The sequence below is a fragment of the Coccomyxa subellipsoidea genome, assembly GCF_000258705.1.
Source record: "Coccomyxa subellipsoidea C-169, whole genome shotgun sequence".
Lineage (NCBI taxonomy): Eukaryota > Viridiplantae > Chlorophyta > Trebouxiophyceae > Coccomyxaceae > Coccomyxa > Coccomyxa subellipsoidea.
This window is the reverse complement of record NW_005178042.1, coordinates 2,566,464-2,585,114: the sequence shown is the minus strand read 5'-3', so window position 1 is coordinate 2,585,114 and position 18,651 is coordinate 2,566,464. Positions and strand designations below refer to the sequence as shown.

At 54.7% G+C, this 18,651-nt stretch overlaps 4 protein-coding genes across 4 annotated transcripts; 1 reads left to right on the top strand and 3 right to left on the bottom strand.

Moving 5' to 3' along the window:
• Nucleotides 1-1,156: 1,156 nt before the first annotated feature.
• COCSUDRAFT_11131 (glycerol-3-phosphate permease-like protein) lies at nucleotides 1,157-6,575 on the bottom strand (the record flags this gene model as incomplete). Its single annotated transcript, XM_005652026.1, has 7 exons — nucleotides 1,157-1,377; nucleotides 1,772-2,048; nucleotides 2,303-2,461; nucleotides 2,665-2,760; nucleotides 4,928-5,205; nucleotides 5,530-5,761; nucleotides 6,402-6,575. Coding segments are annotated over 7 exons (1,437 nt in total), but the record flags the coding sequence as incomplete, so codon positions are not given.
• A 1,003-nt stretch (nucleotides 6,576-7,578) lies between these two features.
• COCSUDRAFT_52196 (hypothetical protein) lies at nucleotides 7,579-8,881 on the bottom strand. The gene is made up of 3 exons (XM_005652025.1): nucleotides 8,711-8,881; nucleotides 8,266-8,516; nucleotides 7,579-8,048 (listed from the first exon to the last, which is right to left on the bottom strand). Exons 1-3 carry the CDS (start codon nucleotides 8,860-8,862, stop codon nucleotides 7,990-7,992), a joined length of 462 nt encoding a protein of 153 aa, XP_005652082.1. The 5' UTR covers nucleotides 8,863-8,881; the 3' UTR covers nucleotides 7,579-7,989.
• Nucleotides 8,882-10,357: 1,476 nt separating this feature from the next.
• COCSUDRAFT_45905 (Nop14-like protein) lies at nucleotides 10,358-15,918 on the top strand (the record flags this gene model as incomplete). The annotated part of the gene is made up of 14 exons (XM_005652024.1): nucleotides 10,358-10,519; nucleotides 10,630-10,702; nucleotides 10,828-10,902; nucleotides 11,013-11,095; nucleotides 11,204-11,383; nucleotides 11,602-11,862; nucleotides 12,162-12,381; nucleotides 12,563-12,757; nucleotides 12,967-13,427; nucleotides 13,649-13,840; nucleotides 14,129-14,309; nucleotides 14,506-14,927; nucleotides 15,154-15,347; nucleotides 15,666-15,918. 14 exons carry the CDS (start codon nucleotides 10,358-10,360, stop codon nucleotides 15,916-15,918), a joined length of 2,952 nt encoding a protein of 983 aa, XP_005652081.1.
• A 1,122-nt stretch (nucleotides 15,919-17,040) lies between these two features.
• Nucleotides 17,041-18,606, bottom strand: COCSUDRAFT_55535 (hypothetical protein; the record flags this gene model as incomplete). The annotated part of the gene is made up of 3 exons (XM_005652023.1): nucleotides 17,041-17,376; nucleotides 17,637-17,918; nucleotides 18,118-18,606. 3 exons carry the CDS (start codon nucleotides 18,604-18,606, stop codon nucleotides 17,041-17,043), a joined length of 1,107 nt encoding a protein of 368 aa, XP_005652080.1.
• Nucleotides 18,607-18,651: the final 45 nt, after the last annotated feature.

Below are 18,651 nucleotides of genomic sequence, written 5' to 3'. Positions count from 1 at the left end.
GTTGCACTCAATTGCAAGTATACACAATAATGTTGTGCAGACAACATGATGTCAGCTTGCGCAATTGCTTTGACTAATGCAGCTGGCATTAATGAGCTCTGACGCATGATAAGATTTTCCAAGCAGCATCATTACAATCTTTGAAATTGCAAAATGAAGTCAGTGCTATAAAGTGGCATCAATAAAAATTCTTTATCCCTATCTACTGTCTTATCAATCAAATGGGTTTGTCAGAAGTCCTGCAAACACCTCAGTGCAGACGGCCCGAGCCTGATGCATCCAGAATTATGGTTGTTCAGGTACATGATGTACATTGCACACAAGCATAAACTTGACGGGTATGCTCAGACACTGCTCTAGAGATCTTGAACATGCACGTTTAGTCAAATACTCACTCAACCTCAGCAATACCTGACATCAGCATCCCAAACTCACAGGCACTCACTGACAATTCAGCACATCTTGAAAGCAATTACGAAACTTTGAGCGCTCTCAAGCAACCCTGCAGTAGCTCACCGCGAACTGGTGTCCCAATTCATTGCCGGATCTTGCGGTAAGCTGTCCGATCCTGCATGCGCGCAGTTTGGCATGCAAAGGAGGGGATGGGCCTGCAACAGATCAGTGCAGCTGGTCTGGCCAGGACGGCATGCCAGGCCTGCTGTGGTGCAGCAACGCGTCATCCGTGAGCAGGCGTTCCAGCATCTCTGGGTCTGCCATAGAATACATGGCCGCCCTGTTCTTGCGCCGCCTGCGCTTGTCACGAGCCTCTGCCACCTGCACCAGGCAGCCGTACAATCTCTAAATTGCCCTGGGGGAATTGCTGCAGTCCGGGACCCTCTCTTTGACTCCAGTATTGCGCAATCGTGACCTACTGGCATCACCAAGCGCATGCAATCTCCAATTCAATGACTTGCTCTCACGATTTCAATATCCCTTGTGTTTGGGGAGACCATAAAGATACATATCCATGACAGAGATTGAGCTGTTTCTGCAGCTCCATGCTCTCTCCCCGTTGACTCAAACCAGAATTGCTGCCGAACACTGCTGCAAAAACTGCTGCCCACTGCTCAATCTGGCTATCTGACAACTTGCAGTTCCGAGCTGAGGAGGCTGGTCTGGGAAGGCACACCTAGTGGTGTGCTGTGACATGCCTCTGTCAGCATTGATAAACCGGGGGCCAGGGGCGTACCTCCCGCAAGACCAGGCGCAGCAGCAGGAGCGCGGCGGCGAGGGAGGCGATGTAGAGCATGAGGAAGACATTGTCAAAGCCGCCCGCCCGCTGGCTCAGGTACCCCGTCAGCAGCGGGCCTAGCGCCGCGCCGCAGGAGCCCATGCCGTCTATGATCGACGTCACCGTCGCCAGTGCTTTGGAGTTACCTATACACAGCCGCACAGACATATTGATAAGGGTACTTGAGGAATATGCTGCAACCCGTTTTATGTGGAGGTCAGCCCTTACCTTTGTGGCTCTTCCTCTGCTGACGAGAGGGTGGTGCTCTGTACACAGCAAAAATATGATTTGGCATGAAGCGGAACAGTGGCCAGAACCATAAAGCAAGCCAGGCAGGCCCGCCAGAAGGGGCGCATTCTGAGCAGGTGTCCAGGGTCAGGGAATGAAGCGGGGCAAATGTATTTCTTTGTGGACAGGGGCAGGTGACACTTACAAAAGAGGCAGCAAAAACTGGGAAAGCTATCTGCACTAAGATTGGGTGCCCAGACATCCAGAAAGATTCCAGGACTGAAGTGCACAATCACTGTAAGGCTGTTGCACCGGCAACGGATGCGTGGGATCCGAGGTCGGCAGATACAGCGGTGGTGATTAGCGCGTAGGGGCCATTGACAAACAGCCCAGCCGCCAGCATGAGGCACACGTTCCAGGACAGGCAGGAGCCGCCAAAGGTGCGGTACAGCCACATGGAGGGCACTGAGCCGAACACAAACGCCGTCGACACGCATGCGGGCGCGCCGGTGCTGTCGGACAGCGCTCCGGCGATGGCGCCTCCGGCTACGCCGCCCACGTCAAACAGAATAGACAGCACTCCCGCAGCCTGCGAACCCGCCAAAAGTGTGAGAAGATTGACAGGCAATCTGTCTCTTGTACAGGGAGATTCGTGCAAAATTTCCACGGGCAGCACGCTTTGTAAAGAGATCAAGCCTTCACACCTGAGCACTTGCAATACATTCAGCAGGAAGATGAGACAGCCGCACAGGAACAGGGTGACAAAACAGGCGTGAAATTTTCATTGCTCCATCTGTGAAGTATGTAAGGATTTCTAAAGCTGGTGAGAGCTGCACAGCCCACCTTGGGCGTCAGGCGGCGGCCGCCGATGTCGACGCTGTTGAGGTAGAAGGGCAGCCAGTAGAGGAAGGTGTAGGCCACCAGCTTGCTGAAAAACAGCGTCAACGCAAAGGACACCACCCCCGGAATCCTCAGCGCCGCCCACATGGACACCCCCTTGGCCTGCACCACCACACCGTCAATCAATCCCATGCACAGCTGGGGGCCAAAGTCATGTAGATGTGCATGAGGCCACCTTGCTTCTTCAGGAATATCACAGGAATATCGTGATATGAGGCCGCTACAGGGTCGAGGTGAGCAGGTAAAAGGCAAGACAATGTCTCGCTTGGAGTTATTGTGTGGAATGTGAGGGGATAGTGACTCACCCGCTCAGCTTGCGGTGGCAGCAGGGCACGGGGGACCTCCACGATGCAGAGCTGACTGGAGACGCCCACGAGCTGTCGCTTGGTGCGCGCGCGGCGCTCCTTGGCCCGCCAATTCCACGACCAGCCCTGCCTCTGAACGCTGCCTGCACAGCATAGACTGCCCCTTCAAGTATACGAAATGAGACATTGTCACGTAAATTATATCATTACGCAAATAGCACAACCACTGACCGGTGCCAGTAGCATTTACTTGCGTAGCAATTGTGCACCAAAGACATGTCATCAACATCTGTAGTGTTGGTCTACATGAGAAGCATGGCCAATGGGCAGCGCCAAGAAGTGCCATGTTGGCAATGAGTCTCATGCAGGTCCTGGGTTGCAGATCTTTGTGACTGATGAGAGGCCTTCAATGGGATGTTAAGGGCAGACCTGCAGGGTTGAGCGGCGGTTGGCTTTGCTGCGGCAGGAGTGTGGGCGGCGGTTGCGGTAGCGCGCCAGGCTCTGGAGCCAATCCTGTGTCCAGCGTGCTGCATTATACCACAGATTAGTCAGACTAAATCTGCGTGGCTCAACAGCTCTGTAAGGGTTTTGGGTTTAGGGTCTCCAGGAGAGGAAGGGAGATATCTCGCTCAGACCTGCTCCGCCATATTGCAAACTAAGACTCGCACACCAGGCGCTGAGCTGCACACATCCGAGCTGTGAATGCCTTAAGTGTGCCGGCTAATCCCCTTGTGCTTCTCTCAATTAAGAAGGTGGCAATGCATGATCCCAGAAAGAGAGCTCATGACATCTCTGTGCTCATGCTTTCCTCACCCTCAAGACATCACCGCAGTCGAGCTTTCAGGACAGCTACCGTGGCACTGTCGGTGGATACCCTGCAATGTTGAAGCCATCATTTATATGCTTGCCTGGAGGGTGAGTTGGAGTAGAAGCCGGGGGCAGGCGGCTCGTGCTCGACGGGCTTCAGTCCCGGCTGGCCGATACCGCGCGCTGCAAGAGCGTCCCAGTGCGTTCCGCCGCCAAGCGGAGAGGATGAGTAGCGGGCGCCCGAGTCACTGCACACACGCGCCCCATGCAGAACTTCAGATTAGCTAGATGGAAGAGACACCCGAGAAAGCGCACAAACGCACACATCAATCGCCATCACAAGATGCAATGTTGCCAGGTGATGAGCAAAGGGACAAGAGCGCGGGAGGGGCCTGGGGTCAAGTACAAAGCACTCAGCATCTCCCTGAAGGTGTGCAGTACAATGGGCTGCTGATGTTTTATTGTGTGGTGAGTTGCCGCCAGAGCTGCACTGCCCACCATTGGCCGGAATGCAGATAGAGCAAAGGGGCTGCACCTGATGTTGGTGGGGGAGCGGCTGAACATCTGGCGCGCGTGGTGCACATCCATGTAGCGCGCGGCGTCGTCCGACAGCGGCGACGGCGATGCAGACCGCGACCGCAGCGCTGGGTCCGACCCCTGCGCAATGCAACGGCAACCACTGCTCAGAATCCCCGGAGGGTTGCCTTCTCTGAGCCCTGTTACCTCCTCAAGTGTCCACGCATCTCAAGCGAAGGGAGCAATCCCATCCCTTGAGACGTGCCCACACCAGGACCTCCAAAGAAATCCAGTCTGCGCGCCCGCAATCTTGGCGGCTAAGCCCTCACAGAGGACGTGTATGCTTGCCATAGTGATTCAAATAGCAGCGGGAGGATATTAAATGTGACACCTCGTGTGGTGTAACAAGAGCAGGGGAAATGAGCAGGGGAGGCGCACCGAGCGGCGCAGGGAGGCGACGCGTGTGCGGGTGCCAGGGGCGGGGGCGCGCTTGAGGCCGGGCAGCAGGTGCTGGTGGGTGTCCAGGTAGCGCAGCGTGTCCTCCGACAGCGATGTCACAGACGTCGCCGGCGTGCTCAGCTCCGAGCCCTGCACGCCAGACACTTGTGTAATTCTTCACTCACGCCTTCACGCCTGCACCTCTAATTGCATCTGATCCTACCACCTTTCACATCCAGAATGCTTCTAACTTCCACAATTAAAATTGATAGCTTATTGAAGGACACCAGCTGTGCTCCTGTTCTGTCTCCGTCTGCATCTGCCTTCCGGACATACTCATTCCATGTGACTTGGGACACTTTCATGATCTTGACAATGCCTGTGTCGGCTGCAGCCGGCATGCGTGCAGGCGTCAGCATGTGTGAGTCCAAAGGTCCGAAATCATGCATGCTGCAGGGCGTGATTAATACACCAGTCAGCGAGAAAGAGGAGGAAGCCGCACCAGGATGCTGTCGCGCATCTTGAAGAGGCCGGCCTCCTCGGGCTCCACCACGAGGAAGAGCCAGATGATCAGGCCCATGGCAATCAGCGCCACGCCGGGCATGATGAAGGCCCATCCCCAGCCCCACGACAGGCACGCTGCAGCCACGACGGAGCCCAGGATGTTGCCCACGCTGGTGTGCGCATTCCAAGCCCCCATTACTGCCCCCCGTTTGCCCTTGCCGTACCAGTTGCCCATCACCGCGACCACGCTCGGCCAGCCCGTCGCCTGCAGGAACCCTGCAGCATGACAGGGGTGGCTGATCAGTAAGAACACCTAAGTCTGGTTCTTGAGCAACAAGGTTGGTACTTGTTCTGAAATGTATCAGCCCCCACATGATCACACTAAAAAGTTGACACACATTCTTTCCATCCCAAACCATCAAACGTCATGAGAATGCCTCTGCCCTGCTTGCAGAAGGACCTCGGCATGTAGAGCAGAGACACTTCTGTGGGGCTGAATGCATTGCTGGTACCTTGACACCTTGACAGGGGCCCAGTGGAGATGACCAGCTCTGACTTTTAGAAAGAAGTACCCTGAAAGTCAAAGGAGCAATTCCTCACCTCCAGTGATCTGCACCACAACAAAGTACCAGAAGGAGTGGATGTCCAGGAAGTAGGCCAGGCCCACAGAGCAGACCATGGCCCCGCTGGCCAGCATGCCGAAGGTCAGGAATTTCCTGAGGTGGATCCTGTCGCCCAGGTGGCCTGCCCCAAACATGCCCGCAGCGTAGGCTCCCAGAAACGCCAGGTCAAGCTTGCCCAGCAGCAGCTTGCCTCCCTCCTCGTTGAACGGCTCCTGCCGCGAAATGGCAAGCCATTTCGTCACATTTCACAAGTCTGTGAAGACTCCTTGCTAGTGGTGAACATCCAGAGCAAGTCCCATGTGGCTTTGCGCTTGTACATTTCATGAGCGCGAACGAATGATGGGTTAGACCCAGCTAGAAAAATCCCAATGATGTCAGGTAGTTTGCCAGCCATGAGTTGACATCAAGCAACCATTGCCCAAATTTTGCTCACCCAGCCGGGTCGCCGGTGCGGCGGCTCTGGCGCGGGAGGCTCAGGCTCAGGCGGGTGTGGCCTTGGACTAGGACTGGGACTGGGCGGCTCTGGAGGAGGAGGGCTGGGGGGCGGCGGCGAGGGTGAGGGCCTTGGTGGCAGGGGTGGCGAAGGCGAGGGCGGCGGGGGTGGAGAAGGCGGTGGAGGCGAGGGCGGGGGTGGCGAATGATGGTGGTGCTTCTTTTCATGGTGGTGATGCTTATGATGATGGTGGTGCTTCACATCCATCCACCATCCTGCAGGCCATGCATGATCCGATTAACATGGCTTTCCTGGTGTTAATAGTGCAGGATCAATGAATTTTTTGTTGTCTCCAAGGCACAACTCTGTCCGGCAATGTGTGTATGAGGAAGATGTAGAGAAGGGAAGTGGCAGACAAGCGTGCCTTCATGGAGCCAGGGCCAGCCATCGGCAGCAAGGTAGCTGTCGAGGCTGGCGCTGTCAGAGCCTGCTGCCCCGGTGAGGACGCTCTTCACCACACTCATTGGCTTGCGCGACGCATGGAAAGATGTGTAGCAGAGGAAAGTCAGCAATAGCACCAAGGCTTTGTGCGTCTGCGCAAGGCAAATGAAAAGTCAATGAGGTGGAGGCTGCAAGCCGCTGAGTCAGCAGCAGAGCATGTAGACAATTCGGTGTTGTGCATGAGGAACCTGAGATGAAGTGCTCATTGATATTATGCTGCGCAAGGGAGGGATGCAAGCGTGCATTGTGGCCAAGCAGAGTAAGCACGGCTCACTCTGCGGCTGAGTGTTGGCAGGCATTGCAAGCCCAGGGGCCCTGTGTCGTCATCTTCAGAGTATGCGTCCGGATCTATGGCATCGCATCCTGATATTGATCCACTCACTTCGCTGACAACGCTGTCACGAGCAACGCTGTCGTGTATTAAATGAGATCGTGGAGCCTGATTGGCCTGCATCGCCCCTTGCTGATCTGAAGAACCCACAATTTTATGGGCGTTGTTTTCAGGCGGTCTATCAATGACCTTATGATAATCTAAAGTCTTTGTTTGGCTTCATTGCCTCATGGCAGTCGTCGAACTGGCTGCTGTCGCATCACAGGGATGAGCTTCATTGCTATGCAGCAGATTGGTAGCGACATCACGGCGATCGGATCATTTTCAGTGCATCCAGTCGATCGTGCAAAGGACAAGGCAACAAGACAAAGTTATGCGCGCCCCTCTTCCTCTTATGGATGTCTCGGACGTTTTGTCGACAGTGTGAGATTATCCAGACTCTCGACCTGTAATGCATGCAACCTGGGCTGGTACCCAGGCAATCCACCAGCTCTTCCTGGAAGAGTCTTCCATTATTTTACGTTTGTCTGATTGGAGCCAAATAGATATTCCTGTGGTTTACCTCCAATTGAGTGGCGCTGCTAGCAATCTGCGAGCTCTACCAGAAAAGTAAAGCCAAAAGCTAAAATTTAAACCCATTGGCAATCTTCAAGATCAAGATCAAAGTTTGTTCAACAAGTGCATTTTTTTCAGCGCACGTGCTGCTCAAACCTGCTTAAAGCTGCCAGCTTTTCAGTGAACACCAGTTGTCCAGCTGAGCTGCTATGTCAAAAGATTACATTTGTACAAGAATATCTAATGCACCAGCTCTCATCTATGGTTCTTCCCAGGTGCACGTGCACTCTGCAGTTTAGTTCAGCTAAATTCTTCGGACTCTTGGAGACAAGTTGAGGGGTTGGACAGGTGCATGGATCAGGAGGCCCCTTGTCGGACACACAAGAAAACATCCTAATATTGGCCTGCAAGACTACTGTTCTGGCAATCGCATCCCAAAATCAATGCCGCAGTGGCATCATTCAAGATGGCCTGGTCATGAATTGCCGCGATCACCCGCCCTCTCACAATTAAAGCAGTGTATAGCAAAAGATATCCCTGGCCTCTCATCTGGGCTCAGACTAGATCTCACCCAACATCTAATCCTTTAAGAAAGTCTTGACAGCCCAACCCAGATACTATCTCCGCCTCTGTAGGATGACTTCTGTTGGAGTTGCATCATCATCATCAGGGACCTCTGCAATACAAAAAAAATACTGTCAGAACAGAGCTATCGAATGCGATATTGGTGGATGCACTTTGCAACTTGCGAGTTAATCCAAGCCATGTGTGTGATGGCCACTCTCAGGATACAGAGCACAGTGCTTGGTCAATATTCTGTGGTACCGCTGATCTGTGGGCCTCATGAACAGGCATTTTCATTTCACAAAGCGGAACAAGGGACAGCAACGAACCTTTCCGCTTGACCCAGTGGGCAATGCTGGGCGCAACAGACATGCTGTCTACCGTCTTGTTGCAGCTGTTGACCTTGCTGCCGATGTAGCGCATCTTTGTGGGTGAGTCTATCTTGTGCAGAATGATCCAGGGATCATTTGAGCAGATCTGCTGCTCAATGTCATCCTGCAGCTGGAATCGCGTGACTATCCGCTGCCCCTCCTTCCTCACAGGCGCCTTGAAACAGCAGGGCACCGCATATGTGTACATCCTGCGCATGGCATGGATAATAGACAGCATCAGGTTTTGGACAATTTCATTGGAGGCAAATCCAGTATTGTCACATGCCCCATACAAAGGGGGCAGAAAGGGTGCACGCAATGAGGATTAGCCAAAGGACACCTTTTGAAGTTGAGGTGGGCAGCATCATGATCTCTTCGCTAGGCAAATGAGAAGGTGACTCACTTTGGGTGGTCAACATGGCGGAGGTCCATGCTCATCAGCCAGAAGCCCAGCGTGGCATCCTCGATGGGCGTGAACTTGAGCCGCATCTTGCTGTTCATGTCCAGCAGCATCTTGGCCACGTCGCCGCTGAGAATGTAGCCCCCGCCCATCATATAGTTGGGGTACGTCTTCAGGCCGGTGTGGTTGTAAAACACTATGTTGTTCCACTTGTGCCCCGGCTGCAGCAGCACCTCGCTCTCCGTGCACATCCTCCCCATGTACAGCCGCTCATTCCTGCAGTCCGGGCTCATGCACAGCAGCCGCAGCTGGTGCACCAGCGCCTCCACGTGCACGTACGCGTCATCGTCCGTCTTCAGGATGAAGCGCACGTCGTAGTGCTTGATGGCGTACTCCAGCACGAAGAAGGTCTTCAGCAGGATCGACTTGTAATTCGTCTTCTCGCGCACGAGCACGATGTCCCCGTGCTGCTCCACCTCCTTGGACACTTGAGGTGTCACTTCGTCCTCCGACAGCATGAACCGGCACACCGACACCCCCGGCACCTGGCATTGATTGGCCCATGCCTCCCGCACGGCCAGTCGCCTGTGGCGGTAACCCCTCCCTGATAGAATCCCCACAAACAGCAGAGTGTCCTCCAACGTGTCCTCATTCACCTGAACAACATTGGTGAGGCCTGAGATCCTTCTCAAGTTGGTCCTTTTTGCACTGCTTGATCTGATCGGTGCCTGATGGCATTACAATTTTAAAGCAGCATCCTTGGCTCATAGGGAAAACTAGGAATCCAATTATGTGAAATATTGCTCACCCTCACTGTCTGTCCCGCAGGATCCTTCGAGCTGGCAGCGTCCAAGATGTTGTCCACTGTTGTAGAGGTGACTTTGTTGGCGAGGCGGAGCACGCCATCTGAAGGAACTCCTTCATCGATATTGGGAGCTGCCGGTGGACAGTTGCAAGTGACATTTGTGCCCGGGGTGGTGCAGTTCTTCACAGTCTGCTGCGCTGCTTCAACTGTTCGGTACACTATTGTAGGAGCGGCAGGCTTGCGTCGGCTTACTACGGCAATCAATGCAAAAAGAAGTACGATAGACACAGTGATCTTCCAAACAACACCACCCCAGCCTCGTCCCTTGGCTACTGCTGTCCCTCTCCTCTTGTGTCCCGGATCACTATACATCGTGTTGATAAATAGCAAACCTTGCCTTTCCTCATTTTCTCGCGTGCATGTCACCTCAAGGATTCAAGAGAACACGATGCTGCTATTGTAACTGAATTTCTGAGGAGGAAGAATTGAGATTAGGAATGGAATTATGGCGACAGATGGCAGGAAGGTAGCTGCTGCCCAAGCGACAGGAACGCCTCGAACAGGCAATTCGAGACCTGTCGGAGGCGAAAGCCGCTTTGTGATGGTTCCTAGTTCCCATCATCCTGATTGGGAAATCAGAGATTTGAAATATAGAATCGTTGATCGGTCAATTCCTCTTGGAGTATATTTAATTTGAAACAGACAGGCCTCTCAAAATTTGATCTGTGTGATCTCAATAGCTTGTTTATGCTCAAAAATTGCATGTGATATATTGAAACTAAAGTTCCTTGATATATTCAAGGCCTGAAATTCCAGAGCTGTCATTTGTTCACCTTATCCACGACATGGGCAAAAAGACAGTGAAGCCCAAGCAACCCGGTAGAAAGCAGGAGGAGAAGCCAAACCTCTTCGAGCACATTTACAACAGGAAAAAGTTCAATGTGCTCGGGAAGAAGCAGAAAGGCGAACGAAAACATGGGAAAAGTCGTTCTGATGCAGTCGACAAGGTATGTATATCATGTTTTGACCGTCCAGCAGCCTGTCTTATTGCTTTAGCACAACGTACTCTCCATTAAAGATCAAATCACGTATTGACGCATACTGTGTCGATTTGCAGAGGAACAAGACCCTGCTTGTTGAGTACAAGGAGCTTCGGAAGTCCAATGCATTTGTGGACAGGCGCTTTGGAGGTGAGGCTCTGAAGGCTTCTTTGTCGGCTTGTGCATTTCTCTCAGTGCAAGTCCAAGTCTTCTGCAGACTTGCTGTCCTGGATGATCTGTCTGCACTGGCTCATTTGGATTGGCTTGCCTTGCAGAGGATGACAGCACCCTCACAGAGGAAGAGAAGGCTCTCGCCCGTTTCCAAAAGCAACGCATGAAAGAGCTCTCAGGTAATTGCTGCTCAAGCAGAGCCCATGCCACGGGGTCAATGGTCCACAGGAATTGGGGAGAGTCAAGCTGAATATCTGCCCGTCATAAGGCATGTTGTCGTGCATTGCAGGCGACAAATTTTCCCTGCCAGACCATGATGAGGAAGATGAGCTCACGCACATGGGGCGGGCACTTGCTGATGAAGATCTCAAGGTACGTCGCAATCTAGGCTGCCCTTGCCGATGCTACCTCTTTGAGCCTTTCATGCATGGTCATTGCGATTGTGCTTGGTGACCTCAAAGAATCCCAATGCTCGAACAGGTAGGGGCGCTACGCGATGATTATGAGGAAGAAGATGGGGGGGAAGGGAACTTGGACGACGCAGTGGTGCGCGACATCCATTTTGGAGGTGGTTTTGTGCCAAAGCAGCAGTCACGGGAGACCACAGGGGCTGAGGCAGGGGACGAAGAGGCGCCAGAGCGACGCAGAACCAAGAGGGAGGTGAGCACATCTGCAGAAACGCCATATTCAATATCAGTGAATACATCAACTTCATGCGGTTCCAGGGTCCTTTGGCGGCAGCCAAGAGATCCCACATACCATGTTCAATATGTCTTTATGCTTTTCCTCACGCAATGCTTTGGCGATGCAATTCTGATAAAGCTGGAGTGTGATCATACTTGGGTGCAGTGCAAAAATGCAAAGGATGTTATGGGCAGGTCATGGAGGAGGTCATGGCAAAGAGCAAGGCGTTCAAGGCAGCCAAGTCCCAGCAGAGGGACGAGGATCTGGAAGCGACTGAGGCTCTGGACACCAATTTTACCAGCCTGCTGGACGCGGGGGGCCTGGCCAGGCTGGTGAAGCCCAAGGGGGCGCGCCATATGAAGAAGGTAGCCGACAAAAACGTCGCGCCACCGGAGGGCGACGACGCCGAGTTCGACCGCTTCCGCCGCGAACTCATCTTCGAAGCCAAGGGCCAGGTTCGCCTTACGCCTTTCATTTTTGCATGGGGTGTGATTCCCACAAGATTCTGGATCTGCATCCTGCTTTTGAGTGCCACATTTCTGTTACAACACCAATCAGACTGTAGCTGTGGTGTCAGACAACATTCCCCCGATTGCTGCAGAGATGATGCTGCTTAATATCTGCCCACAGTTGACGAAATTTTCTGCTCGTTAGCTCTAGCAAGACAACAGGTGCGGTACAGGACGCTGAAAGAGCGCTGCACAGAAGATGTCAAGATATCTGATCGCTGAGACGATGCGTTGACGGCTGGCAGGTGAGCGAGCGCACAAAGACAGCAGAGGAGCTGGCGGAGCTGGAGCGGCAGCGGCTGGAGGCGCTGGAGACGCGGCGGCTGAAGCGCATGCGCGCGGGTGCTGACGAAACCGGCGATGCTCTGGACGATGATGGCGGCGACGTGGTCCCGGCCGGCGGCTACAAGGCCCGGCGGCAGAAGCGCCAGAAGGGGCTGCAGCGGGAGCAGCACGGCCCGTCAGGTGGGCGGCAGAGTCTCAGCGCTGCTGAATTAAACCCAAATATGACTCATGGGCTACTTGGTGTGTGGCGGTTGCAGCTTCATTTGGGCAGTCAGGGGTGCTGAGGCTGCTTGTTTGTCCTTGTTATCCAGCCTGAGGGATGACACTGACACACTATAACTGCTGTTTTCTATGGTTGCAGGCGATGCGCTGGACGATGAATTTGAGTTCAGTGATGAGGGATCAGAGGAGGAAGACGAAGAAGAGGAGGAAGAGCTGTCCAGGCTGGATGCCAGGAGGAAGCAGCGGGCAAGTGGCGGCGACGAGCTGCAGCAACGCTTTAAGGCAGAGTCCGCTGCCCTGTTGGAGAAATATGGCATCAAGGCTTCCGAAGCAGGTGATTCCTCTGTCAAGATACAGAATCACATTTTGGTACCTTCCATTTCAAATGGACCTTACAACACCTAATGACCCCAATACGACTTCACCATTTGTACTCTTGTGTGCCATCAGCCTGGAGGACCCGAGCACTGCCGATCCCTGATGCTCTGCAGCATGTGTGCATGAGCAGCATGGACATTAATTGGCGCTTCCATTGCATCGTAGAAGAAGAGAGTGAGGAAGAAGATGAGGAGGATTCAGGCTCAGAGGATGCTGGGACTGGCGAGGAGAGTGACTTGGAGCAAGATGGAGAAGCTGATGTTGCCGCTTCTGAAGAAGCCAGCGATGAGGATGAGTCAGAGGAGGAGTTAGAAGAGGAGGCAGAGGGAGATGAATCAGACGGCGAGGGGCAGGAGGACGATGGGGTCCCTGCTGCGGGAGCTTTGGAGCAGGGCAGAGGTGGACTGGAGGAGGCCGGCGGCCGCGTAGCATCTGGGCTGACGGCGAGCACATCAAGGGGGGCAGCTGCCGGGGAGCTGCCTTTCACGCTGGAGGCGCCAAGCAGCTACGAGGAGTTTGCGGCGCTGGTGGGTGGCCGGCCGGCAGACGAGCTGGGCCTGGCCGTCCAGCGCATCCGCGTCTGCAGCGCCGTCGCTCTCGCGTCCGGCAACAGGAAGAAGATGCAGGTGACTTCGCATGCATCCTGCTCTTCCAGCAATTGCCACTGAGTGTTTACACTTATGATGGCTCCCCATCATCTCGCCTTGCTGGTGTCTCAGCTGGCAGTTTGTCTGGGTCTTGTAGAGTCATGTCAGGCAGGTGTCACTCCACTGGTACCTAAAACGGCAGGATCCTTAGCTGGCAGGACCCGTTGGATCCCAATCAACAGTCTGTTATGCTGCACAAGGTGTTCTATGGGATCCTGGTGCAGCACTTTGCCATGCTGGCGGGCGCAGTGCCGCTGCCCATGGCCCACCTGGACGTGCTGACTGTGCACCTGCTGGAGCTCACCTCCGACGTCCCCTTCTATGCTGCCACTGTCGCGCGTGCTCGCCTTGCGCGACTGCAGCAGCGCCTTGCTGCGGCCCTGACCAACCCGGTGAGCACAATCTCCTGCTGATTGGCCCTTTATGGGAGGAGAGAGGTGTGTGATGCGTCAAGGCTGTTAATATTTCAGGGTCACTCACAGTGGTCACACTTGTGGAGTCCGAATGGCTTTGCTATGGCATATTGCAGATGTAAGGCCCTTCACGTGCCCCCCCCAACATTGCCACAGGATTGGCTTGATGAGTTGAGCATGTGATGTCAGCAGCAGCACGGTGCTCATGCAGTTTTATGCTGGATCATTTCTAAATTTGAATCTGAATTATGAGTGATGTGATGGCAGGACACCTTTGCCGAGGGCGGGAGTGCATGGCCGGGCGCCCGTGCGCTGCTGCTGCTGAAGCTGTGGGCGACGCTGTTCCCAGTCAGCGACAGGCGCCACCCGGTGGCCACGCCCGCAGCCCTGCTGGTGTCCGCGCACCTCGCCCTCTGCCCGCTTTCACGAGCCTCGGACATTCCCCAAGGTCAGCGAGCACCCCTCCTCCCTGTGCCATCATGGGAGCATCTCTCTTTCCCTGGCTCCTCATGCTTTGTGCCTTCACCCGCACTAGTCTTGTGGGGCACCACAACGCTGGCCGCTGCCGGCGCCTCGGTAAAAAATGCAGTTCCTAATGCCTGAGGGATGAGGCTGAACGCTGGGTTGGTGGTGAATGTGGACAGGTCTCTTCTTGAGCTCTCTGGCGCTGCACATGGCCGCACCCGCCAGTCGCTACGTCCCAGAGCCCCTCAACTTTGCGGTGCAGCTGCTGCGCAGCGCAGCAGCCCCGGGCAAGGCCAGCTCAGAGCCTCCGGCTGCAGCCTTCTCTGCCTCGGACCCCTCCGCGAGGTGGCTCGCCCTGGGCCCTCGTAAATGGAGCGCTGCAAATGAGATCCAGCCCCTGGAGCTGTCCGCGGTGCTGACTAAGCCGGCGGATGATGCGTACTTCAGCAGCCCGGAGTTCAAGGCGAGCGCGCTGGCAGCGGCCATCGGCGTCGTCCGGCGCGCGGCAGAGTTGTTCACCGGCGCCTCGGCTCTGCCGGAGATGCTCGCCCCTGCGCAGAGCGCCCTGGAGGACCTGTGCAGCGCTGAAGGGCTGCCCAAGGTGCAGTGCTTGCTATCTCTTGCTTGCTGCATTTCCTCACCGAGCTGCATCATCCTGATATTGTGTCTGTGCTGTACTCTTGCTTCCTCGACCCAGTGCTAGGCATGGCAAAATCATGAAAGACTGCATTCTTGCAGTTCCCTGCACTCGACCCAACACGGTTCCCAGCTTGTGGAGGTTGTTCTATTGGAATCTACAGTAATAGAGCGATGGTGCTGCACTGCAGGCGCTTGAGGAGCAGAGGGCCGAGGTTTTGGAGGTAGTCAGGCGTGCCAGGGCAGAAGCGCTGGCGAGCAGGCGGCCGCTGGTGCGCAAGGGTGCCGTGAAGAACGCGGAGGTGAAGCTGTTCAATCCGCGCTTCGAGGAGGACTTTGTGACCGGCAAGAACTACGACCCCGACAGGCGCGGCCCTGCCTCACTGTCCCTCAATTGCTTGGCCCCACTGAGTGCCTTTGATCAAATCTTTCCATGAGATCTGACTTTTTGCTCTGTACCGCTTCCTGAGACCAGCTATTCCAGAACTGCATGCCAGCAACTGTCAAAAGCATTCTCCAGCGCTGCAGGATGGGCTAATGCTAACTGCTGCGTCTCCCAATGCTGCCAGTGCAAGGATAGAGAATGGTCGAAGGCAATGACACGGCGTTGCTTGGTGTCTAGTCCTTTAGAATCTGGAGAACGGGAGATAATGATGAGAAATTCCGCCAGAGTCTGACAGGACCGAGTGGGTGCGTTGAGCAGGGAGCGTGCGGAGCAGAAGAAGCTGCGGCGGCAGGTGCAGAAGGAGAAGCGGGGAGCAATGCGCGAGCTGCGCAAGGACGCCGTCTTCCTGGGGGCCGCGCGCGATGCGGACGCGGCGGCCGAGAAGAAGGAACGCCGCACGAAGCTGCGCGCAAATTTTGCCTTCCTGGAGGGCCAGGAGGCCGACTTCAAGAGCGGCGGCCAGGGCGGCATGTGGAAGAAGGGCGGCAATAAGAAGGCCCGGAACAAGTGATTGCTGCGCTTTGGGCGGTGTGTTGTCTTGCATGTGTCTTTTCTGTCTGCTGCCACTCCCAAGCTAGCTGCAGGCTATGCATTGCAAGTTGGTGGGTTGCAACTTGGCGAGATGCTGCCATGTATATCGCATGGAAGTGCTGTGTGTATGCGTTCAGGAAGTGGAAGCTTAACAAAGATCACCCCTGCCCATGTTTTGTCTGCTATGAAAGCTCCAGGAAGCAATGCAAACATCAGATTTGCTTTGCATGGTATGGCTGGCTTCCTGCTTGTTTGTATCTCTGCACAGGTGCCTCATAGCGTGAACACTAAGCGGAAATGCATTTTCACTTTCCTTTCCATTGCAAATCTAATAGCAATCAAGCGGGTGCCAGGCAATCAACACAATCTTGTCCTGTAAAGTGAGCACAATCATCGTGTCTCATGCCGTCGTGATGCCATGCTTTTTGCTGTAGAATTCATTTTAAGGAGTCATGTGCATATTACAACATGTCCAATAAATTCCCTACATAGCCATAGGGATGCTGATAGCGCGGTTACAGCAAGCACAGTCAGCACATCAATAGCATTTGCAGTGTTATGCAGGAGGTAATGCAGAAAACCAGCACTGCAAGCGCCAGAACGGCAGCATGTCAAAGAAAGCACAGGCATTGACCCGTACATAATTTAAATGCAACTTCAGCCAGCTAGTACAGGCACCCTTGTTGCTCACAGTACGCAAGACATCATGTGCACACCCATACGGTGTCGAGTGGTCTCTGTAGGTCAGACTTCCCACTCTGGTGTACTGTTGCCAGCCACATTCCAAAATCGGCCAAAGCAAAGCAACCAAACTGAGCCATAAATCCCGCCCTGCCTCACCCAATCTTGCCAGCTTCACACCGCAATCCTGCCAGCTTCAACTTTTCACCAAGAATTGGAAAGAATAAGAAAAGATGAGGACTTTTATAGTCCGCTGTGATAATGCAGGAACACAGGTCCCCCAACCACACAAGTTCAAACCACAAGAATTCCATTACATTCGAATCTCTCTCTCGAATATCTGCATGCTAGCAGCGCAGAGCTGTAATGCACGCCAAAAGGGCAAGCTTTAATGCACTTGGGATGTCTCTCTTGGCTTAAGCTAGAACAGCAGCACAAAGCTTCCTGGGGTCACCAGCAGTGGGGCAGCCAGTGTGGCAGCAGCAACGCTGCGAAAGACTCCTCTGAAGGCGCTGGTGTCCCTGTCCAGAGCCACCCAGAGCCCCTTGTAGTGGCACACAACCCAGGTTGACACAACAACCACATCCTGGGGAGATGGGTTGTTGGCCAGGATGATGAGCACTGCTGCAACCAGGTCCGCTGCATTCGCTGAAGCCTCAAAGCTCTGCAGGCTGCTGAGCTTGTTGAAGAGCTGCGGCATGAAATCGGCCCACAAGGGATGCTCGCTGATGGCCTTGCTCGACGTGCGCCCCAGCACCTTCAGGCACCTGCCAGCAACAGACGCAGTTTCGTGCTGAGAGCAGAGGCTGCATGGCATCAAAGTGTCCAATGACCCAGCTAGGCCGGTTTTCGCACCCCAGTTTCATGTTTAGCAGGCCAAGCCGGCATGGAGTGTCCAGTGGATACAAAAATGCACAGTCTGCTTGCACAGTCTGGTGCCAAAGGCCAGGCAAAAGCTTGCATTATGGATACTGATGCAGGAGCTTGCAATGCTGTTGAGCTACAGGAAGCTCTGACATGCCTGATATCCTGGCCCAGGCCCAGGAGCATGCTGGGCTTGATGATGTCATTGCGGGCGGGCTCCAGGAAGAGCGTATGCAGCTGTGGCATGCCAGCGAAGGCAGCGAAATTGGAGGTGTCCCACTCGTCAAAATAGAGGCGCAGCTCGCGCAAGTGCTGCATGCTCCGCAGCGCTGTCATGTCCAGGTTGATGAACTCCAAGTACAGGCCCTCCAGGCCGTCCAGCTTGGGGATGCGGCGGGTCCAGCTCAGGCCGTCGCTCAGGGGGACGCTGTCGAGCTGCACCAGGCAACAGCTAAACTTGACTCTGGCATGCATCGAGCACGATGCTGGGCTGTGCGCTCTTTTTTTCGATGGCAGCTTACAACAGGTGATCAGGAGGGTGCGGCTTTCTGGGCTGTTATTGGCAAGACAACAAACATCACGATTGTGGCGTATACGCATTGTATCACTGTTCGCGTAAAATCTGAAAGCTCACCAGCTGGGACCACACGCCCAGGTAGCTGAGGACCGGGGCTTCTTCATCCAGGACCTCCTCAATCATGGAGCACAGGTCGAAATCGCTCTGGGCCTGCTCCATTATGCACAGCATCAAGCCCACCTTGAACACTTTCCCCTCCTTTTGTTGCCCCATCCATTGCCGCAGATCCGCCCGCTTCCACCACCATTCCCCGCAGACCAGCAGGAAGCTCCCGTTCGTTGGCTGCTCGAACCGGTTCAACCTGAAGCTGGGCAGCGTGGCCAGGTCATCCAGGAAGAGGACCACCGTGCATTTATCCAAGCGTGTCAGGTCTGGGAAGCCGCTCCATTGGCTGCGTTTCACGCTCAGGAATCTCGTCGTGCCATCACAGGCTTTCTGGAAGGCTTTCGACACAAGCCGGACGCGCCCTCTGTCTTCGCCGTTGAGCAGGCAGACCACCTTCTCCAGCACGACGAGCGGGATCTCGCTGAAGCTCAGCGGCGACATCTCGGGAAGTTTCTGGTTCCTTGTAATCCGGTCTGGCTAGCAGAT

Bases quoted from the DNA above. Each gene is read 5' to 3' on its own strand.
- COCSUDRAFT_52196 (XM_005652025.1), bottom strand. From the start codon at position 8,862: ATGATGGGCGGGGGCTACATTCTCAGCGGCGACGTGGCCAAGATGCTG. The intron at 8,517-8,710 runs GTGAGTCACCTT...TGCCATGCGCAG, and splicing joins CGCCATGTTGACCACCCAAA to GATGTACACATATGCGGTGC. The intron at 8,049-8,265 runs GTTCGTTGCTGT...TTTGTATTGCAG, and splicing joins CCACTGGGTCAAGCGGAAAG to AGGTCCCTGATGATGATGAT.